General features: G+C 40.8%; 1 protein-coding gene across 2 annotated transcripts; it reads left to right on the top strand.

Moving 5' to 3' along the window:
• The first annotated feature begins 496 nt into the window (after positions 1-496).
• On the top strand, positions 497-23,919 carry trim33 (tripartite motif containing 33). 2 transcript variants are annotated; one of them, XM_058389811.1, is made up of 20 exons: positions 497-1,184; positions 8,037-8,155; positions 8,979-9,126; positions 12,028-12,160; positions 12,982-13,098; positions 13,267-13,381; positions 13,669-13,815; positions 14,788-14,905; positions 15,020-15,318; positions 15,922-16,098; positions 16,186-16,395; positions 16,489-16,624; positions 16,889-16,952; positions 17,133-17,283; positions 17,403-17,812; positions 18,242-18,365; positions 18,475-18,549; positions 19,160-19,312; positions 22,446-22,496; positions 22,677-23,919. In XM_058389811.1, exons 1-20 carry the CDS (start codon positions 551-553, stop codon positions 22,893-22,895), a joined length of 3,600 nt encoding a protein of 1,199 aa, XP_058245794.1. In that variant the 5' UTR covers positions 497-550; the 3' UTR covers positions 22,896-23,919. The 2 variants fall into 2 exon arrangements, with proteins under 2 accessions (XP_058245794.1, XP_058245795.1); XM_058389812.1 differs by lacking the exon at positions 22,446-22,496.
• Positions 23,920-24,218: the final 299 nt, after the last annotated feature.

Raw genomic sequence — 24,218 nt, forward strand, 5'->3', positions numbered from 1 at the left:
TCTGACCCAAACTACCCCCAATAAGCTGGGATAAGCGAAGGAAAAACTTTCAATTGACTGTAATTGTATATGTGACAAATAAAAGCTTTCTTTCTTCTTCTTTAATTTGAAATGGCACTTTTCCTACCCACCTAGATTTCCCCAAATGTTTGGTTTGTAGCTTTAGTTAGCCTACAACAAAATATCTCGGCAAATATAAATAAGCTAAGAGCTAAGTAGCTAATTCTAGTCAGGATGTCAGGAGGAGGTGGTTTTTGGATGTTATGTTGCTTGGAAAGCAGATCTAAACATGTAAATGAGTTGAGATTTATTACACACAAACTAAAATGAAAATATAATGTTTATACTTATAAAAAAAATTTAAATAAATGAGTGTGAACGCTCTTCGGTTTAACATTTTATTAGTTTATTAATCAGGTTTTTATTTTGCTTCGAATGAATCACCGACTTGTACGTTGGCGGACTGTAGCTGCAGCGTGATGACGTCAGACTCCGCGAATTTTCTCAGCGCACGGGGACGTCACGTCAGGCGGTTCAAAGAGGAGCAAAGATGGCGGACAACAAAGGCCAAGGGGATACAGAGAGCCCAGCTAGCATGGAGGTAGAGCCTCCGACGCCGCTTAACGGTGACGCCGCCAGTGAAAATTCTGATAAGACTAATGACACGGACGCTGCGTTAAAGGACGGAGACGACGGACAGTCCCGGGAAACCGCTCCTGAGATGCCGACACCCAGCGCCGAGAGCAGCGAGCCCGCCGCCGCCGCTGCCGCCGCCGCCGCCGATGGAGGAGGAGGAGGAGGAGGAGAGGCAGAAGGAGGAGGGGAAGCGAGCGCCAGTCGCAGTAGCGTTAACGTTAGCCCGGACGGGAACTCGAACACTGAAAGCACGGAGCCCTCGCTGCCCGCGGTAGACGCCACGGCGAACACCACTCCCGTCACAGTGGCGGGTACTTCTTCCCCCGCTCCCGGTACAGAAACGGCGGCTGGCGCTGCTTCGACTCCGTCCGCCGTGCCGCTGAACTTCTTGGATACGTGCGCAGTGTGTAAACAGAGTCTCCAGAGCCGCGAATGCGAACCCAAACTCCTGCCATGTCTGCACTCTTTCTGCCTAAAGTGTATCCCTCAACCGGAGAGACAGATCAGCGTGGGAGTCGCCGGTCCCCACGGTCAGGACACGCATATCGGTGAGTGGAGAGGAGAGAGCGAGAGAAAAAATAAAATTAAACCAAGCCGAGCCGGAGGTTTCTGGAGATCACGAAACCTAGATGATGACTTGATCGCTGTCAGCTAGCTAACAATCATTACAGATGACAAGCTTTATAAAAACACACAACTTCTAACATCTTACTGCAACTTCTTGGGCTAATGGTCGGTAATAAATAACGATGGTCACGTTATAGAAAAGCATCTCGGCTAGCTAGCTAGGCTAGCAATCATGGCCTGTAAGTCAACAACTAGACATTTCTAAAGCAGGCATTATTTTTACTAATAATTATTATTTTTTTACGCTATATTGATCCACTCCCATATCTCTGGTGTACATGACAGACAGAAGTCGTTTGATTTCACGATATCGAAGGTGTTATTACACTACAAATTCTCGTCTGATTGTTCAGGGGATGAACAGCAGCTACATTCCCTGGTTTTCTCTTATCGGTTCTATAGTAACGGCTAATTCTCAGGATGGACGCTACACAAAATTCTAGTCTCATAACTGATATGTTGAAGGAGATGTTTATTTAACACTTATAGACGGAGTCTTTGTCATTGTTGAGTGGTGGTATAATAAAGTAATAAGACAGTAATAAAACCCCTGGAGGCACGCTGTTGTTGGAAAGTAATCAACCTCATCGTGTACCAGTTGCTCCGCTTTATATCAATCACTTCGTCGTTGATTGTTTTCCTATAACTGCATGCCCCAGTGTGTGTTCCTACCTTCTTTAATTGGTTGTACATGTCATGTGTGCGAGACATGTGCTTTGTGCACACATGAAATTGTTTGATTGAACTGTTTGAGAGAGACAATTATATAATCAATTCCTGACGTTTGTCATCCTGAAATAACCAGGATGTTATTTTAAAATAAGGCTTGTTTGGCATGCGTTGGAGCCCTGCCAATTTGCCCAAAGCTCAGCATAATTTCATTAACATTTACGAAGATCGTCCTGGACATATCATCATATTTCCTTGTGTATCTATTTCCAGTCCTGTTGGTAATAAAAGACTAGTGGCATATGTTGTTTGTATCCACTGAACTGAGAAGATGAGCATGGTCAGTCATGAGCTGTGGTCTTCCTTACGCATGGATGCTCATGCTGTGTATATTTTCTTTCAGGTTTTACCTAATGGCTGATGTCTGATTATTTCCTTTTTGGTCCTCGTGACACCGAAAGGGATGTGTTTTGCGCAAAGGTTCGCCCGCTCTCGTAAATCTTGTCAGTCGCATGCTGCTTTCCTCAGGAAAGGCAAGGAGACGAGGAGGACACGAGCAGAACGTGTCTGTTATTGCGAGCTGACGCATGTGACTCATGAGCTGTTGATTAATATTAACTGTGAGCAGTTGATGGGCGGGACGGACACGCTGGTGCTGCATGTAGCGCTGATGCCTCACAGCTCCAGGCTCCTTTCTCCAGATTTCAGCATTCGCGCACGTTTCACCTGGGATGTCTGGTTTCCTCCCACTCTCCGAAACATGCAGGGAGATCAATCCGTTTTGCTAAACTGCACCCGAGTGCTAGTGGTTGTGTGTGATGCACCGCGATGAACAGGTTTCTCATCTGGGGTGTATTCTCTTGCCTAGAGCCGAGCGTTCCCGGGATTGCCTCTTGACCAGGATAAATCGCTTGAAAACGAATGAATTAACACTTGACGGTTTGTTTTGATTGTTAGCGATGCACTGCCATTTTGGGTTGAAACCGAAGATGACGGACATCCCGAGTTTTCACCTTAGACAATATTTTTTCATCGCAGGCAGCAGGAACAGCTAATCCAACTCAGAAAAAGACAAAGAATTTGAATGTTCTGTCACCGAGCGGTCCTGTAAAATGTTTAGTCTTGTGTGTTATGGTTGCAAAAGACTAAACAAGCAGTGAGGGCACAGTGAGATGTGCAGATCTTGGGCCCTGTTGGATCCCATTAGTGACGTAGAAGACAATTATCTGTGTTATGTAAGCTAAAAAAAAATGCTCGTCTGTGGTGTAATAAGAAAATAATCAACAAACGGTCAATAGCTTGCTAAGCTTTTATTTTTTTTAGATTTATTTAGGTAACAGGTTGGTTTCTGTTATCATTTTCCAGTAAGCAGCTGCTTGTGCTTCATGTGGTGGTAAATATTCAAAACGTAAAGGTCACCCAGAGCTGGACTTAAAGAGCTGCAGTGTTTCTGGAGTAAAAATTCATAGCTAAATAGCTAACAAGCTAGTGGTTGATTTATTTGTTTGTTTATTTATTTTTGCATATAGAGATGCAAAAGTCTGATGTACGCATGTGCCTTATTGAGAAATGCTGAACATCTGGCATAACGTTTTGTATTTTTCCGGTTCTTCCAAGGTCTGTGTCATGAGTTTACTTTGTGATGAAAATTCTACAAGTTTACATGTAAAACAATTTTAATGTACCTCTCATTTACAATAGCACATGCAAATATAAACCCTCAGGGGCCATGACTCGATCCTGAGCTCGGGTTACTATCAGGTTCTCCTCGTGTTTGTGTGGGTTTCCTCCAGGTTCTCCTTTTTCCTGCCACAAACCTGGTGTGTTTGTGTGTGTGTGTATGAGAGAGAGAGAGAGAGAGAGAGGGGGGTGTATTCCCATCCTGAACCCAGTGTTCCTGGGATGGACTTTGGATCTGTGCCCACCCTGACCAGGATAAAATGTGTACTGAATACTGAAGAGGAAAAAATATATTGATGAAAGTTATTTTAACGTCTCTCTTCAAAAAGCTTTACACAATCCTCATTAGCCTGATCACCTGTAATCTTCTTTAGTGTTCCACCTGAGAAAGCAATGGCGTGATTTAGGGATCGTTCCTGAGCATCAAATATCAATCTCGGCACACTCTGTGTATATGGACAGTTTATACACAAATTATACACACACTACACGGTGTTCTCGGGTGAGTTTTAGGGACATGTGCATTCAGTGCTTTATCTAATCATGCCATAAGGTGACTGTTAGTGAATGTGGTCTATCTGCATTGTGGGTATTTTGGGGGTGGGAGTTTGACTGTGTCACAATGGATAACTGGAATTGTTATTATTATTATTATTAATACAATTTTGGACCTAAATGTATTTTCAGTGCTTATGTGCAGAAAGGAGCATATAGAAAAACTGGAGAGACAAAAAAACCCTCTGGGGGTGAAAGGTCAACTTTACTTTTAGCGTCATTTGTGAGAGATGTGTCCTTATTCATAAAATACCTGCAGTGCGATCCAACTACTTCCTTTCACACCATTTATGTCATTCAGTCTGCATTGTGGCAGTTCAGTGTTATGTAATTAATTAAAAAAAATATTATTATGGATCAATAAAAACAAGGGAAGGAACTGCATTACTTCTTCATTATTAATATCATTCATTAGATTCGTGCATTTAGTGGTTTGGTGTGTGTGTGTATGGGTTAATATGCATACATGCTTGTGTTTGTGTGTGGGTTAATATGCATACATGCTTGTGTGTGTGTGTACACATGCATGTTTGCAAGTATGTGTGCATGTGCATCTGTGTTTGTGTCTGTACACGCAGGTGTGTTTGTGTGTGCATGGAGGCATGTTTGTGTGTGTGTGTGTCTTTGTGATTATTTTCCACAGCATATTTCGCTTTGTTTCCTTACATCATTACGTCATGTTGCATAAAAGAGATTAATGCGTCCTTAATGATCAGCTATTCCTTTGGTTTGCGGTTATTGTCATCTCTGTACATAACGTTTTCATTTTCGGTTTTTATTGAGTCACGTGACTCTGTGCTATAGAGAAGTGACAGCAGCGTGGCATTAGGCCAGAGGTGAGCTGCAGTCTCCTGTCACAGTTGACTTTTCTTGGAACCAAAGATTTTTCTTTCCCCCTGAATTATCATCCGTTAAAATATTAATGTGTCCGCTGTGTTTCGTTGCGAACATTTGCTCCGATTATTAAACAATTCACATCTCTATTCTGCTTTACTATGACAGTATGCTTTATTTCATTTTTGGGCACAGAACCGCAAGGCCTCTTGTATGACCTGATGCTGACAAATGTTTCCCTCTTAACTTTATACAACCAATCGGAACTGTGTAGTGTTTCTTGGACACTTCTGACTTTTTAAAATCGCATTTCCAGATGGAGGATTTTGTTTTGGACGTATTTATTTATCCCCATTTGTTTGTCTAAACTCTGAGAGAGATATTTCACGGACACTATTTTGTGAGTTTAAAAAGTTTCCCATAGTAAAGGGAAATAATGCGTTGGACTTTTTCAGTAAGCCTCTGTAATATACAGGGCTTTTTATTTTATAGTCCTGATTTCTGGTGATGCCTTTTTTGTCTGAAGCATTTGCAGTTTATTCTTAGTAAGAAGAAATGGCACGTAATTATTAGGAATTTGATTAGGATATTGATTACATGCTTTGGGTGTTTGTATTATACAGATTTAATTGAAACATCACAGAGACCTTTATTTTATAGGGACAAAATAGGAATAAAAATTTATACAGATAACAGGGGTAAAATTTTATACAGATAAAATAGGGATAAAATTTTACAGGGATAAAATAGTAACTTAACTTTAAACTTGTATTATAATAATCAAATTATAATATAATTTTCTATGTTTCTCTACTTTTCTAAAGTTGCTTTTTGTCCATTAAAAGCGCTATACAAATAAACTGAATTAAAATTTTATTTATTTAGTAGTTTTGGTACTGTTTCACAGACATGTGATGCACTATTTTTTATTTTTGAAAATGTGCTCTTAAGTTAGAAGAAATTGTACTTCATATGTTATATTACACCCTATCATTATTATTATTAGTAGTAGTAGTATTTTACACTTACTGTAATTGTGCTCCTTGTGTTTCTCAAGATAGATTTGTTAGTATTTTGCTTTTGCCATCTTAATAATTTGGTTTTACGTCGACGTTTTAAAGCAGTCTCTGTAATAATGACGCGGTTGTGTTACAGTCCTCATTCAAATTGTGTCTAAGCCAAGAACTGGCGCTTGTCTGTATTTTGTTAGCATTTGCATTTTAAAATCGTATTTTCTTTTAGCCTTCAGCTGTTTTAAAATGAAAATCTGTAGCATTTTAAATCTCTGATCGCAAAGCTTTTTGTTTTAGCAAATACTATTCCTAGTTTGTTTTTGAAAGCTCTGGAAATAGGAGTTTGTCTCAGTTTTTTGTCAGTATTTGCATCTGTACCATTTCCTTTAGCTCTTGTCAGAAATGGCACTTTTAAATACTTTTGATATCAGGAGTTTTGTTGTGAAAAAAATGGACTTTGTTAGAAGAATCTGGACATTGGTGAATTTTTAAATTCCTCTCAGTTGTTGGTTTTCAGTGCACAAAATCTAATCTAATCTAATCTGTCTTTCACGTCAAGCAGAAATGGCGCTTTTGTATGTTTGCGTTTTAAATCAAACTCTAGTCCAAGGCCTTTTGCTTTACAATCCCACAGGAGTTGTGAATGTTTTGGCTCCTCTGGAACATGAGTTGTTATTTGTCTGATCTCTAATAGTCACCCTGGGTGTGGTGATTATCTGTCCTCTGAGCGCTTTTCTGTCTGAGGTGATATGAGTGGTGTTAATAAAGGCTCTGACTAAATCCTGTGCAGTGGACACAGTCCATCACTTCTCTCACTGGCTGTGTTCACTTCAGCTGCACTCAGCAGCCAATCAGCGTGCGGCATTTCCCCAGCCGGGGATTAGAAGGAACTGGCTGATTGCAGTAAGCGGCGGCTCAAACAGGCTCAAACCAGTTCGTGCCGGTTCTGGCTGCAGCCGGCTAGATGGGGGAAAGTGAATTGATGGCATGTCAAAGAGGCTATTAAGATGGGGGAGTGATGAATGGGAATGAGGGGGAAGGGAAAAGGCCGTATCACACTCATTATCTGATTTAAAAACTGGATTAGAGTAAAATTCAATTAGTTTTATGGATAGATTAATGTAATGCCTGTGCACTCTTTGGAGCACAGTTGGAATGAAACCCCCCTCCCCTCCCCAAAAAACAGTCCTTTTTTCATTGTTAAATGCAAACTGTGGCAACTATCTCTTAAACCGTGCGATTAAACAAACAAACAAACAAAAACAGCACAGTAATGTGAAAGTAATGGGCACCTTTGTGCTTCAGGCACAGTTCATTTCCATAGCTACATTTATTTAAAGCATTAATATGAAAAATCCCATGATTTGTTTGCTTGATTGTTCTTGTTATCCTCTAGACTTTACTCCCTGCTTTGCATATGCGAGTGTGTGCAGTGAAGTATTGGGTTCATAATACAGGATTTCTCAGTTAAGTTAAGCTAATATTCTGGTGTGAATGTCTCTTGGTATCTTTTATTTTTCTTCCTTTCCTAAAGGCTTATTCCAATTCCCGTTACGGCTTCAAATGCGTGGAGAGATATTTTAGAAATCCTTGGTTAATGTTAATACGGTTGGGCAAATATTACTCCAGGGTCGAAATACAATTACGAAGGGGAACGTTCTCGCTTCCAGTATATTACTTATGTACATTTCCAAGATGAGATTTCTGAGAAACTTGGCCAACCATTTGAACAAATCTTTAAACACTGCTTCTTATTAAAAAATGTCCTTCTGGCTGAAATATGGCGTGTATAAAACGTCAGCCTGAATAAGTTAAGTCACTGCTACACGCTAAGCTACGCGAGTCTGTGAGCTGATCCTGTTGTTAATAAAGTCGAAGATTATACCTAATAATAATAAGATAATTGTCTGTCCTGTCTGTCTGTCTGTCTGTCTGTCTGTCTGTCTGTCTATCTGTCTGTCTGATGAATTGCATGTCTAACGGTTTCTAACGGCTTGTTTTGTTCTCTTCAACCAATGCCAGTGAACGTCATGCGGTGTACAGTGTGCTACCAGGACTACAAACAGTTCGACATGGTGGACAATTACTTTGTCAAGGACACGACAGAGGCTTCTAGCACATCGACAGAAAAATCAACGCAGGTGAGAGGGTCTTTGACAGTTGAAATGGCTAACCCTGGGGCACTCTAAACATCGGGTAAACAGAATCCTGTGAAATCCTGTTTCCCCGCTCACACTTTTCATACTTTACCTGCGGTTAACAATTAATCCTGACTATACATTATCTGACGTTCCACACTGTACATTCCTTAACCCTGTTCCTATGTACATATTTGTGGTGTCAACAAACATGATTGGATAAATACCACGTGCAACCAGTTTAAATAACAGCTTGTCATCATCAGTGAGAGAAAAAACGGTGCCATGTAAATCCTCCTTGGTGATTTTGAAGCAAGGAGACAAACAGACAAGGGGCAAAATATGTACATTTTTCAACAAAAAAAATCTTTTGAGCATGTAGAGACTTGGTCATTTCTGACTGTGACATTTTGTATGTCTACAATAGACTTTACTGACCATAAGTGAAAGTTCGCTGTGACTGAACAAAGCATGTGGTATGAAGCACAAATTCCGTTTTCTGTTGCCAAGTATCTAGCTGTAACATTCTAACACTGCATTATTTAACACCGCACATGTTTGGCACCACAGTGTGGGGTAACACCACAGTTTCTGAGTGGCGTCTTATAACCTCGGGTAAAACCCTGCAAACCCGGCTTCTAACTTACAAGTGTGAAACATTACACTATCCGGGGTTGAAAGCGGTGTCAAAGCTGATAAACTCAGGTTTAAACACTGTGTGGAAAAACCTGTCTGTTTTCTTTTCTTTTCAACTCATCCATTGTTTATCTTTGGAGTGTACATGTTCCTTATAAGTGTGTTTGTTTGTATGGCTTTAACCCGGCAGGTATGCACCAGCTGTGAAGACAACGCCAGCGCCATCGGTTTCTGTGTGGAGTGTGGCGAATGGCTATGCAAGACATGCATCGAAGCACACCAGAGAGTGAAATTCACCAAGGATCATACGATACGTAAAAAAGAGGACGTCTCTCAAGGTACATTTAAACCCCAGGCGCTGTTTTGTTCAGAAGTAGCATGGCCCCGGGTCACGTTCACGTCAATGACTTTTTGCTGCTTCCAAACAGCACACTGATGAATAAATATTAATAATAACAATTGAGGGGATCTTGCGAAGTTGTCACACGTGGTGGACAAGTCATGGATTCATGAACTAGCCCCTAGGAAGAGAAAAGCTCCAGCATGCCGCTTCGTGATGGAAATAAGTCACATTAACAATAAAACTATGAGCTGATCATATGCTTTAATGCAGTTTGTGGAAAACAAGCGAGTCCTGAGAGAGGGTGACTTAATCCAACTAAAATCCTTATCCGTTCCTGATATCTCTGGTGATGCAAGATGTTTGTACCCTTGCCGAAAAGTCTTTGGCTGACATTTTAGCTATCCGCTGTGGTATTCTCTCGTCACACGTTAAGATTAAGTCCGCCGTCTGACTGGAGCCTTTATTTTTGCTTGATAAAGCGTATAACCATGAGGGTACTGCATGTTGTGCTTAAGTTCGAGTTATATAATTGTGTTTTTATGCTGTACCACTCTGTTTTCTCCTCAGCTTAGTCAGTGTTTCCCCTCTCTATTCCTTATTCTGGAAATCCTAATTAATACACCGAGTAAAAATTGTACGTATTAACCGCCAGGTCACGTCCTTGGTGTGTGTGCATTGTGCAGCAGGTGGGGAAAAAATTCGAGAGCCAGTTGGAGTGTGTTCCTTTAGAGCAAACATTTCAAATGACAAGTTTTCTTTGTGGAAGTCAGTAGGGGGAGTACACTCAGATTGTGGAAGGAAAAAAAAATGCTGGTGATGGTTATATCAACAACCTACTCAACCTGCTGCTGATTAGGTAACTGTGAATCAAATACTGACAGCCCAGATACGTAGTCTCTTTGTCCGCTGTTGAAAAAGAGGAAGAAATCTGCGTCCCCCTTATGCAGTGTTGTAGGATTTTATCCACATGTCTAAGCTGAAATGATATGATTTATAAATAAACTCCATAATGGAGTTGGGAATAAGTTGTTGACGATATGTATTAGTCGCTGAAAGAAAGAATAAATGCATTGTGTGTTTGTTTTTTCCCCCCTTCCTTTCCTTGATTGGGTTGTAAAGCCCGAATAAATAAAGCAGAAAATATATGAACTAATAAGTAGTCGAGAAAGCCCAAAGATCTTAATCATTTGCTAGTTTTGGCCTCGTTCCATCTGCAGGGAGATCGTAATGCAGTTGCTATGGCGACGGGCAGAGTTTCGAGCGAGTCTGTCTTTTGGCCGCACTGTTTTCATTACTGCGAACGCGACTCGAACAGATCTGGAGAGGAGCTGTTAAACCATATGGCCACTCAGGAGTGGCTGAGAGGGGAAACGGAGCGAGGGAAGGATTTTAGACGTGATGCGAGTGTACAAAGACAATACCACAGCCGAGATTAGACCGAGATTTAGGCATTAGTGGGATTTAGGTCATTAATGCTGCACGGCATTACGTTCTCCCCAGCTCAGTACAGCCGAGACAACACTAATTAGCTAGTGCAATGCATAATTTATTATTATTAATAATAATAATAATAATAGAAGCCAGTGGGGAAAAAAAATCCAGTTTGCAGGAATTTTTGCACTTTTGTCTTTTCAGTTTTATAATGCAGCAACCGTTTAACACCGAAACCACACGCATACGATTAGAATTATTAATCAGCTGTGTGAGTTATTAATGAAGTTTCGCTTAAGCACTGCCTCAACCCCCTTTTCTGGCGATATTTTCAGTCATTAAGAGTTTTCTCACTTTAAACCCTGTGAAAGATGTGTAAGTGTTTGGCTACAGTGAGAAAACAGAGCTGTCATGCACCCGTTTCTCATCACACAGACACGTCAAGCTGTCTGATTTTATAGCTTGCTTTTATTTTCATGAGCCCTGCCAGGCAATAAAATCCAAAATTCTTGGACAGTTTGTATAAGGTTGATGTGTTTTTAGACTAAGTCTCATGCTAATTACAGGTTCAGCCTGTTTTCCGTGGGAAGCAGCAAACAGAAAGAAGCCTGCAGAGTTGTCGTGAAGCGTGTATCCTCAGAATAACCCACTGTAGTGTCTGGAGGCTGTTCTGCGCTGGCTGTACTGCGTTTTCAAAGAAGTTCAATGATTGATAACCAAAAAAATGTTGCAGGCATGACCAAAAAAAGTTCTCCAACTGTCCTCCAATTGTATCTTTCTTGAATTTCCCAAAATATTACCCTACACTTATATGTTGAAAAGCATGTGGACATCTGACCATAACATGTTTCGTCCCCAATCTGTTGCCATGGTGTTGGAAACAAACAACTGTCTATTAGCATTAATAATTTCCCTTCAATGGAACCAAGAAACCTGTTCCAGCATGGCGATGCCCCTGTGCATTAAGCAGAGCCCCATGATGACATGGTATGACACATTTGGATTGGAAAAACTCTGACTCAACCCCACTGAACACCTTTGAGATGAATCGGAACACCGACCGCACGCCAGACCTCCTTGACCGACATCAGTGCTTACTCTCGCTAATGCTCTTGTGGATGAATGAGCACATATAACGACATCCATGCTCCAAAATCTAGTGGAAAGTCTTCTGAGAAGTGTAAAAGTGGGGTTAAATCTATAATAGGATATTGAACAAGCACATATAGCTGTGATTGGTCAACGTTGGCACCTCTACATGTGGCAATATAGCGTATCCCTATCTGTAATTGTTGGGGACAAAATCTTTATATATTGTAAAAGAATGTCCTTTTATATCACTTTCACTATGATTGTTTATGTAGTAGTTTTGAAATAATGCACTAATATGCTGCTCATTTGTTGATGCTTTCAAAAGCTTCTGAAAATTTAAAGGACGTTTTGTGTTCTTTTGGTTCTTTTGCAGAGTCAGTAAGCACATCGGGACAGAGGACGGTCTTCTGTCCGATCCACAAACAGGAGACGCTCAAGCTCTTCTGCGAGACCTGCGACAAGCTGACCTGCAGAGATTGCCAGCTGCTGGAGCACAAAGAACACAGGTCAGGCATCCTTGCACATCATCACTCAAATACTTCCCCGCTGTTCTGTTTTCAAGCACATTCCCAGTCCTCACAGATTATTTTCAAGGAAGTAATATAAGCCAGAAAGCATATAAGCCAGAGACTGAAAATCGTGTGTAAGAATGTTACTCTAGCCGTGGCTGACCTGGATTATCTTCCTCCAAATACAGAGCTGTCCCAGTCCTGTTTCACCCACATGGTAATGTGATCATTAAACCTGGTCATGTGCATGGCACTTTTCTCTTTAGAGTTATACTTGTAGACGAATGTCTTTGGTCATTCAGACAAATTTAATCTGATCGAACAAATTACATTAATGGTTTGATTAGTTATTTTTATTAACACCTTATAGTTAACATAAATGCTTATACACTTCAATAATATTGTAAAGCTTTTAAAACATTTTATTCACAATAACCACAGGATTAAATACAATTTTTACGTTTTTATATTTTGTTTGTTGCATTGCATTCTTCAGAGAGTCTGAGATTTTGGATGTCACTTGAAGGTGACACTAAAAGGGTTAAACTCCCAGGGTCCATCAGTGGGTCTGGACTCACATTCCTAACTTTTCTACCTACACTCTCTTCCCAGTAGTGTCTCGGTAGTCACTGAATAATTATGTTTTAAATTGATTATAATCTAAGAGGTTATGCGTTGATTTGTTTTCGAGATGCGATTCAGAGACACTAATCTGCTGTTTATTTTCTTTCTGCATTAATATCCTCCCCAGCCAGTTCTGCCTAATTTAACAGCTCTGGTATGAAACTCTATGATGCTTTCTGAATTTTTTGTGGCAGGTACCAGTTCCTGGAAGAGGCTTTTGAGAATCAGAAAGGAATTATTGAGACATTCATGGCCAAACTGCACGAGAAGAGGAATTTTGTACAGTTCTCTGCATCTCAGGTGCAAAACAGGTAAGACTTAAAAGTACTGTTGCACTGCTCATGAAATGTGTGTAAATCTGTAGTAACGTCAATTCAGCCCTTTAGGTTATATAATGCTCTACAATACTACTGATGATATAAGATTTGGACGCTTGTTCGTTATTCATTGGATGTTTTCTGCCTTTCCACTTGTTGCAGGTTAAAAGAGGCGGCTGAGACGCACAAGAAGGTTGAGCATGAGATTAAGATTGCAGTCTTCACGCTTATCAATGAAATCAACAAGAAAGGCAAATCTCTTCTTCAGCAGCTGGAGGTACGGGGCGAGTGATGATGCAGAAATATGAAAACGGCAGTCTTTTGTTTTTGTGCTAAATGTTAGAAATGTTAGAAATCTGTTTCTGTTAGTCTTATGTGGAGTTTACAAGCTGCGAGTGTTTTTTAGTTGTTACTACAAGAACTATTATGTAACTCATTAACAGAAACGTGTGAATTATAGCCAGGCTGTTTGAACTGTTCAAGTTAATGAACATCTTGAGAATTGTTGTGAATATATGAGATTATCATAAAGTTCGAGCACCCCTGCCTGTTGCTCTTTTGCAGAGCGTGACAAAGGAGCGCACTGTGAAGTTACTAAACCAGCAACGGGACATCAGCTCACTGGCACAGCAGATCCTGCACGTTCTGCGCTTCACACACTGGGCCATCAGCAATGGCAGCAGCACCGCATTGCTCTACAGCAAGAGATTGGTGAGTCACTGCAATCTGAGCCTAAACTACTCAATTTAGCCAATTTATGTTGGTTGACTTTAATTAAGAATGAACATTTGGTACCCCATTTGACCGAGAGGGCCCCCTAGTGCAAGTGTGAATGTGACGCCACGGGTGAGAAACTTTCTCTGCATCCGGCTTCATCGTGTGAGAGAGGTGTTAAGGCCCTGTTCACACTTGGCTCCTCGTGCATCCTGGCTGATCGGATCACATATAGCCAACACCAAGCACGGGTGTGAACTCGGAGTTTAAATGTGTCTCAAAGAGGTGTTGTGATCTCATCCCTCACGTTGCGTTCAGAGGCGGAAATTTGTTGCCTCAGTGTGACCCAGACGGCAACGAAGGACGCAATGACTGCCACGTTGATGAGCGGGAAAGTTTATAATCAGTTTGTAAATCATGCTGAAAGGTAGAGCTTTAAGGCCATGAATGTGATGAAAATCAATCCTCTTTTATTTTTGTAATGGAGTGCTATTTTTTTAAACATGACTGACTGATCCAGTGAAGGGTTTCGTGTCTGATCTCTACCCTGAGAGTTGAATAAATGCTTAGTGTTGCATTTCATGGGCACATGCTGTCTGTGCATACAGCATTAGTCACACGCTGATCTGTCATCATTTAAGAGTCACAGTTATCCAGAGCTACTAGGTAAGAGATGAGGTCAGAGATGTCCACTAGGTGGCAGGTCAGAGCTGAAACATCACTAGCCAGCAAGTACTTTAATGTCAACCTTTAAAGCACATGTGTGTTCATGCCAATTTTTGCGCGAGTGTGACTCAAATCGCTTCATAAGATCTAACGTACAAGATGCACTGCCCCCATAGTTCATTCCTTTGCATTACAACGTGGGGTTACGTTCTATGCTGTTGCGATCATGTGATTCATTTTTATACACTTTGCTTTGTTTTAGAGACTTAATCTTTTAAATTACTTTCTGCTATTTTTCCCTAGATCACATACCAGCTGCGTTTCCTGCTTAAAGCTCGTGTTGATCCGGTGCCTCATGCCAATGGAGCGGTCCGCTTCTTCTGTGACCCCACCTTCTGGGCCAAGAACGTCGTAAATCTTGGTAAGGAGAACACAAAAAAACCAAACTACAGTGTTAAGCAGAGCACTACATCGCAACATACTGAATCACTACTGTAAAGATTAAAGCGTTATCATATTTTGTCTCCTCTTGTAGGAAACCTGGTGATTGAGAAGGTGCCCCCACCAGCCCCTCACCCTCAAAACATGATGGTGGGTCAGCAGATTTCGCCGGGCCACAACACAGCAGGAAAACACCCCGGGCAGATCAACCTGGCACAGCTGCGACTGCAGCACATGCAGCAGGCTGCTTTTGCACAGAAACAACAACAGCAACAACAGCAGCAGCAGCAGCAACAGCAACATCAGCAGCAGATGCAGCAGCAAATGCGCATTGCCTCGCAAATGTCCCAGCATCCACGGCAGGGAGGGCCACCTCAGATGATGCAGCAGCAGGTGAGATGTGCGTGTGCGTGCGTGTGTGTGTACATTTTCTGTATTATTACTTTATTTTCAGTCTTTACTTTCATCTCACCTTCACCTTTGTTATTTAAAAACAAACTGAGGCACCACTTCTGCTTTGTGTGTAATTGGAGCACATATATTTGCCTAGAATTATGTGGAATTTCAGCTGAATGTCAGTAGATTATAAACACGAAAATTCTGCAACGTTCTACAAATGTGTTTTTTCCCAGTCTTCAGAATTTTTATACCTTTTTATAGCAGAATTTGTATACAACAGATATCTATAGCACCTTCCATATTTGTATAAATTAAGCTTGACACTTCACAGTATAGGTGCAAAAACCGAGGTAAAGCACAAAAGTCTCATACGTTCCTTCTCTTCTCTACATACATTGTAAAATAGCTTAATGTAAAATGTAGTTTAAATGCCTAGGGTTGCAAACAAGTAATGGAGACGATTCCTCTGCACAAATATTCCCTCAGATTTTAATTAGTTCTGTAATTAGTGCCTGATTTGTGTTCATTTTTTGTTAGTTATTATTTTAAGCCAGCGTCCTGCATTACCGCTAATGCAGCATCGTCTCCCTGTTTTAGCCTCCAAGACTCATCAGTATGCAGTCGCTGCAGAGGGAGGGTGTTAACGGCGGGCCCCACATGTACCCCCCTCCCCCTCACCTGCGCATGGCCAACTCACAGAACCGCATGCCTGTGGCCCAGCCCCGGCTAAACGGTCAGCTGTATCCCATGATGCAACAGCAGCTCCAGAGACAGGTCAGTGTGACACACTTTACACTGTAGAATCGGGGGTTGTGTTTAACCTTGATCCTTAATCCCGACCCATTTTCTCTTCCACTGCAGCATTCTAACCCCGGCCATGCCGGCCCCTTCCCTGTTACATCCATGCACAACGTGAGTGCTGCCAACCCCACCAGCCCCACCAGTGCCAGTATGGCCAGTGCCCATGGCCACCGGGGGCCCACCAGCCCAGTAGTAGGCCCCATCGAACTCATTCCTTCAGTGACCAACCCTGAGAACCTGCCCTGCCTCCCTGACATCCCTCCCATTCAGGTAGACACACACACTACTCTTGAACTGATCTTATCTCTACTGATTTGCTAGGATCTATTTATGAAAATGTTTTTTTTTTTCTTGCTGTTTTAGTTGGAAGATGCAGGCTCCACCATGCTGGACAATATCTTAAGTCGCTACATTTCTGCTAACTCGCAACCCCCAACTCTGGCATCCAACAACCTTAATTCCTCGCCGGGCCCCTCCACACACTCCCCGGGGTCATCCGGTATGTCAGCCTAATGCACGACTCTCATTAGACAGAAAATAATAATAATGAAGTAAATAATTGCAATGGTCAAAAGAAGTATCTAACAATATAAAATTATTGCTGTAACTAAAATATTATGTTATATAAAATCAACATTTTAGTAAGTAAGATAGGAGTAGTAGAGAGAGAGATTAGAAGAGATTTAACTGCAAAGTGACTGAAAATAGTCTAATAAATATAGCGACATATTTATGGATTAAACGCATGTTTAATGTTTTCCAGGTTTATCAAACTCTCTTACTCCTGTAAGGCCGTCCAGCTCCTCCAGCACAGGAAGTCGCGGCAGGTGAGTGGTGCATTGAAGCAATCTTAACAGGCTGCTGTGTTTTTTTCCCCCTTCGTGTTGGCCGTTGGAACATTTCCCTAGAGAACACTGTGTTGTGTGGGTGAGCATATGCATGCTGAACACAGTGTTCTTTCACACGGGGACTGTAAATACTCAGTTTTGTGTGTGTTTGTGTTGTAGCCGAGGGTCAGCGGGTAGTTCAGGGCCCGCGAACACTGCACCAGAACTGGTGAAGGTCAAACAGGAGCCTGGAGCAGAGGAAGAGTGTGGATTCTCCGGGGCCAACGTCAAGTCAGAACGGGGCAAAGATGGTCGACGGAGTGCTTGCATGGTATTCTGACTTCTCTCTGATTTTACAGTCTCTGATATATGCCATTATGTGTTACTATCTGTGCTGGTGTGCCTTTTAGACAGTCTATCACTTATTTCCGTTCTTCTCCATGTGTCCAGATGAGCAGTCCAGAGGCAAGCTTGACTCCTCCTCTCCCCGTGCTGGGTTCGGTGTCCACCGGGTCTGTGCAGGACATTTTAAGGACGTTGGGAGAGAACATTAAAACGGAGCCGCAGAGCGAGAACCAGCCGCCATCCTGCAGCAGCACACAAAACCCGAGCTCCAAAAGCAGTGCTAATTTCACCAACGGGACCCAAACCACTCCGTTTCCCCATCGCTTTCAGAGGGGCAGTACCAGCGGCTCTCAGACGAACGCTAACAGCCAGTCGAACACGGAAGGGAAAGAGGACGACCCGAACGAGGACTGGTGTGCAGTGTGTCAGAATGGTGGAGAACTCCTGTGCTGCGACCGCTGCCCTAAAGTCTTCCACATCACCTGTCATATTCCTACACTCCGCTCCTCCCCCAGGTCAACACCATCATAACACACTAGTGCATGCTCTGTGCTTTTAATCTTCCTCTTTATAAATGATTTATGATACGTGAAATTTAAATAATCTGATATCGTCTTACCTTAACCATCTAATGACGGCGGCTGAGTATTTTTAGTATGTAGCGATGGATATGATATAAAAAATCTTTTAATATCTTAACAGCAGTCACGTTAAAAGGCTTTTCATGAGGACCTGAGACAGCTACACACACCCTGTGTCCATTAAATAAAGTCTATATGGTTAATATTTTGACAGATCATTTTAATGCAAGTGTAACTGATTTCAGTGTATTTGCTCCGATTGCACTTGCATGGCACCATATGCGTCCCATCAGACTGACATTGTGCAGCTTCACTCCTCTTATCAGACTGGTTTCAGATGTTGAACTCTCTCTTTTTATACAGTGGAGACTGGATGTGCACCTTTTGTAGAAGTCTGACCAACCCTGAGATAGAGTATAATTGCGACGACGATCCTCCTAGTAAGAAAGACAAGAGTGAGCAGGGGCTGAGTCCTGAGGACCAGAGGGTGGGTTCCTCTCACTGTTACTGCTATGTACAGCTGATGTTTGTGATATATCAGCAATAACACATTTTATTACATTTCTTTTAAGTTAGTTTCTTTGCCTGTTTTACAGAGATGTGAGCGTCTGCTGCTTTATTTATTCTGCCACGAGTTGAGTGTAGAGTTTCAGGAACCTGTTCCTTCTTCGGTAAGATCATTGGATTATGATTTTATGCTTCCAAAAACTTTTTTTGTTTCTCGTCAGGTTTAACCTTTTAAATACTTATCACCGAGTCTTTCAACAGTAGTGTTCATGTAGTATGTTTGTTGGGCAGGTAAAACACTGTACTATAAATGTCTTGGATGAGGTTTGCAGAATATGTTGATTAATTATCTCTTATAGCAGTTCTGGTAATATTTCTGGCTGTAATTCAGATCACAGGGTTATATTAATTGACTCTGGTTCATATTGATGCATGCTTTATAGCTAGAAGCGACTTGTTTTGCGGACGTTCCACAGCATTAAACAGCTAAAAAGTATTGCCTAGTGGTCTGTAATTGATGAAGCAACTCATTTGCTTTAAGTTTCTTCGGTATAAGAGCAATAAAAGACTGCTTAACAGAAGAAAAAAAAACCCCATACACCCCACTATGTTTTATTTCTTATATATTTTAAAGCAATTTTGGTGAAAAATAAAATCTCGTGTAAACATTTCCCTGGGTTTTTCATACCAAAGCCTCAGACATGTTAGGTGGTTTCCAGTAGAGTTTCCAGATTTATGCTTTGGATTTGTTTTTCTTTTTTTTCTTTTAACCAGGTGCCCAACTATTATAAGATCATAAAGCACCCCATGGACCTGAACCTGGTGAAGAGAAAGCTGCAGAGGAAGCACCCACAGCATTACCAGAGCCCCAAAGAGTTTGTCTACGACGTCCGATTGGTGTTCAGCAACTGTGCCAAGTACAACGAGGTGAGTGGGAGCATGTCCACGCCAGCTAAGGGTCTGGGACTCATTGCATGCAGGAACAATGATGGTGGTGTTGTTGATGTGCGTGTCTGTGTTCTGGATTTTATTCTTCCCCACTTGCAAGTGGTTGTGGATAAATGCGTAACCAAACAAATAGATGTAAATGTTTGGGTGTCGGAATCAGCACAGAAAGCAGTGTGTTTTTTGCATGAGTCTGGTGCACCATGTATACGCGATCTTTTGTAACGCACCCGTACTAACAAGTGAATGGACCTGATTATGGCTATAGACATTTTGGCGTGTTTATGAATGCAATGGCTGTTGAGTAATTCAGACACTTTCCCACCTAGTCTGACATTCGTGTAACACACATTGCACGTTTGTTTTCTCTTTCTTTTCTTTTTTTCTTTTTTTAAGTAAAAATCCAGATGTTGCCTGATGTTGAGTTGAGTGGTATGGTGCTTTCTCACAGTAACTTTTACAGGAGCCTTGGCTAGATGAAAATGTCTGTTTATTCAAATCTTCATATCAATATGTAAAATAGTACTACTTAAACATTAAACAAACCAACATGGCAGGTTGTTCACTACAAAAATCAGCGATAAGCAAATAGATTTAAGATGCAAAACTTATTCCGTTCTAGTCAGATCTGTCATCCATCAAGAAGCCCCAAATCCATCTACATTATCAAGATGTATTCTCTCACTTTTTTTTAAGCCAAGTTGTGGAATGAGGAATAAAACATGACGGGGTGTAGTGTTAAAGGAAAGCTATCAACAACACAGTGTTGTGATGCAGCCCGATGTGAACTCTGCGTCACGTCGGCCTGCCTCACACCACGTTGATTAATTCCCTATAACGGTATGTCCTCTAGTGCTCTACTCCTTTTCTACCACAGCTATGGGGGTTATGTGTTAGATAGTGCTCTCCGCCATCATCATCATCATCATCATCATCAAAACAACAGCTGGAAGAATAGTGTTCAGTTCCAATGGCGTGTTGATCACGCACATCAAAGTCGTTCTAGAGGCTTTATGTTGATTTTTCCTTTAATTGTTCACTCGCCTGTAGCTCCTCCTCTCATCTAATCCAAATAACGATAATAGTAATAGTAGGAAAGAAAGGTGTGCATCAGTTTTTAAGTGCTTTTGAATAGTAGTTTGTGTATAATTTTAGACTCCCTTAGCCAAAACAAGCAGGCATCTTTTATCTTTTATCAGCAGTCCTGCTCGTCCCCAGGAAACAGATCCTCAAACATGTTTAAACTGGTGTTTATATTAACCTTTCGTAAAGTCAAATGAAAACCTTTTATTTTGCACTGTATGTTGAGAATAGGCGTCACAAAAGTGTTGATTTTTATGTCTGTTTTGTCCAATCCACTTGTTCTGGCACTTAAGGAGTGTCTGGGTTTCTCTAGAAAATAATTAATATTAATAAAAATGTAATATTAATGTGTTATTGCACAATATAAATTATTCATTTCACTTGTCTCACAGGAAAAGATAGCTTATTGCAGGCATAAAATAGCACGTAATGAAGCAAAAGTAACTTTTTGCCTTTACAAACTTCACATCTATATATAGTAGGGGTGTAACGACGTGACATCACGTGACGATATGCGTCATGGAAATGTGCAATTCGCGTCCTGATCAGCATTCTGTTGAGTATAAATCTAATGCAGTTGCGTCGTTTAAGCACCAGAGGTCTTAATCTGCACAAGACGTAAGTTTAACCATATAAATAGATAGCACGCTGATCACATGACAGCATTCTTTCTAGGCGATTTCCAGGAATCATCTTCACTTGGAAATTGACCGATAGCTCTGGATCAATGATGACGCATGTTATCGTTTGTTAGGAGAATTACACAGAGGTCTTCAGCAGCTTTTAAAAGACACTAACCCTGCAGCTCTATGATCTACACTGTTCATGAAAGAGGCTGCAGAAATCGGGCACTTTAAGCCGACTTTGGAGCTCTATTTGCGGATAAAACTTTTGGTCTGTTAATTTTTGGGAAAATGTATTAATTTAATTTATGGTTTTAAAATATGGTGAACCTGCAGTACATTTTATTTACAACAAAAACAATCTGATTTTACATTGTTTAGGATTCAGAAATAAAAATACATTTTTAAGTCAAATTTTCTTCATTAAAATATTCTGCAAATCAACCAGTATCTTGACTCCAGAGTTACCAGAGTGTACCCTTACACCCCTACCATATAGTCATTTGGTAGAAGCTGAGCAGACGAGAGTTAGGGCCCCGATAGTGTCAGCTTGGTAGTAACAGGATTCACATTCAGTATAACTGTAGCACAGTTTGTTCAAAACATCCTTGAGTAAATGCTGTGAAAATAGATCAGTCGTAAACACCTCTGCTGTTCACTCATGATTGGATCACCTAAAAAGTGTTAATACCAGCCTAGCATTCACAGCCAATTTGTTTACAATCAGATCTTTGAGGAGCTGAACTGAGCGTCATTCTAATATATCTACATATATTAAACACTTTAAAGGTCAATTCATAAAATGCCATCATGGCACAAAAGCTCATAATGTAATCAGTCCTTTAATTAAAGCGATTATTGAAGGGATTTATTAAGGCTTCCTCTGTCTCTATTCACTGTGTACAAGCTCTTCATCTGTGATCGGTATTCATGACATTCACAAACTTGCACTTATTCAGTTAAAAACATCTCAAGATTGATATTTTTCTCTGCAAAAAGTTGGCACTTCGTTTTTTATAGTTCAGGAATTGTGTATGTGACAGGAAAGTGACTGTAACTTTACTTTCTTGCAATGCCTCTGCTGGAATCAATGTCAAAGAAGCACTATATACTCGTTATTCAATTCGAGAATTTTATTTTTATTCTCGGTAGACTTTATCAAAATATCGAGACACCTTGACCTTTTTTTTTCCCCCAAAAAAAAGGGTAAATCTTTTGGCATTAGTACTTTTTTTTTTATTTTATTTTTTTTTAATGCAGACTGAATATTGTGCTCCTTGGACATTTTATGCTCCTCAAGTACAGTTGAGGTTGTCGCCTCTCTGTATGTATGGTATAAAATATTTCTTCCCCCTTTCTGTTTTTTCTTTTTTTTCTATTTTATTGCACTATCACCAACCCCTTTTTAGATGTCTCGAATAATCCAGGTATATGATGAGGAGAAACAGAGTAATGTACAGGTAAGCTGTTTCGTAACACACACCGATGGAGGGTTGGGGCAGGTGCGTTGGCGTCCGAGCCACTTAACCCTCTGCTCTAATTCTCCCCTCTTTTGCTCTTCCTCGTCTCTCATTCTTCTCGGTCTCTCTGTCCCTTTTCTCCTCCCTCCCTCTCTCCCGTTTCTCTCTTCCCTTTCGCAGGCTGACTCGGAGGTCGCCGAGGCAGGGAAGGCCGTGAGTCTGTACTTCGAGGAAAAGCTGGCTGCGATCTATTCCGACCAGAGTTTCCCGGTGGAACCGGAAAAAAGATCCCGGGACGAGAACACCGCCGAGGAAGCGGCAGAGGAATCGGACGACGATTTCGTGCAGCCGAAGCGGAAAAGGTTAAAACCCGAAGAAAAGCCCGTGCACATAAAGTGAAGGGGATCCGGCAGCAGGACATCGGCGCTGCAAAACCAGTGTTTTTTGGTCTTCCTCACAATCTCTCATGCATTCTGACTCATGCTGGACTCGACCGTATCCAGAGCACACGTTCCTGTCCTGCTTACTACCGAAGGTTTATTGTAAATAAGTATGAACTATGAAACACGAGTCTTAAAGATTTTCTTTTTCCTTTTTTTTTTTTTTTTTTTGGGGGGAGATGTCATCAGATATATGGATTTTGTCTCTAGTCTTTGTCTCATCAGAAGATGCTGACAAGGACTTAAAAAAAAAACTTGTATTTAAAACTGAGTTTGGACTTAAGTAAACATTTGTTTTTTTTTTTTGTTTTGTTTTTTTTTTTTTTTTAAATATCATATATTGACCACATTTGTAAATCTGTTGTGATTTATGCTTTATAAAAGGACTGAAATTCCCAGCTACTCGTCTTGCTGTATGATAAACGGTTCTGGCTTATCTGCTCCTTGTATACGTGCATTTGTTCCATTGCAGTTTTGTGCTTTTCTGTAAATAATTCATCTCAGTTTGAGAGGTTGAGATAAATGGTCATTTTCCCTCCCCCAATAAAAGAGTCACCACTGTATTTTCGCAAATCTCAGACTCCCCTTTTGGATGTACGATACCGGCATGCCCGTTATAAGAGGTTTTCTAAGAGAACTAAGCTGAGGAGTCCATCTATGTTAGTTAAAGGAGTCCATCTATGTTTAACACCAACATGTAATCTTGAATAGCAGATGGAGTTGAATATGAATCTTTTATTTTAATATAATGTTATTTTATTGCATTAATGGTACAGTTTGTTATTTGAAAAAAAGAGAGGTTTTTTTAGATATAAAAAAAATAATAATCCTATATAATAGTTATGGATCGAAAGTATTCATTGCTGCAGTATTGCCATACAGTTGCTCTGGCTAGTTTCTTACATTCAAGCTTTTGTTGACTTTATTTATTTATTTTTCTGGCCCTGAAACTTACTCCGCCCCTTGTTATCGAGACCTACATAAAGGACTTTTCACTTTTGAATCTCTTTCTTTTTCTTTGGTTATGCTATTATTCTTTATCGTTTTAAACATAGACACACACGCCACTTTTAGGGCTCTAAAACCTACTGACTGCCACTTTAATCTTAATGTTGGAACAAATCTTGCTCTCGTGCGATTGCTGTTCAACTTGCACAAGCTAGTACGATTAGGTAGGTAGAGAGCGATTTCCTGGAACAGTTTTGGTTATAGTTATAGAGAAAGGAAAACAATGATCCAAAAAAATATTTTTTTAAAAATACCCTGACTGCTTATGAGTCGT

The sequence above is a fragment of the Hemibagrus wyckioides genome, linkage group LG05, assembly GCF_019097595.1.
Source record: "Hemibagrus wyckioides isolate EC202008001 linkage group LG05, SWU_Hwy_1.0, whole genome shotgun sequence".
Taxonomy (NCBI): domain Eukaryota; kingdom Metazoa; phylum Chordata; class Actinopteri; order Siluriformes; family Bagridae; genus Hemibagrus; species Hemibagrus wyckioides.

What these genes read in the sequence shown, in the direction of transcription:
- trim33 (XM_058389811.1), top strand. Translation starts at nt 551, where the DNA reads ATGGCGGACAACAAAGGCCAAGGGGATACAGAGAGCCCAGCTAGCATG. An exon ending in CTCAGATGATGCAGCAGCAG is followed by an intron (nt 15,319 to 15,921) that starts GTGAGATGTGCG and finishes TCCCTGTTTTAG; the next exon opens with CCTCCAAGACTCATCAGTAT. An exon ending in AGCACAGGAAGTCGCGGCAG is followed by an intron (nt 16,953 to 17,132) that starts GTGAGTGGTGCA and finishes TTTGTGTTGTAG; the next exon opens with CCGAGGGTCAGCGGGTAGTT.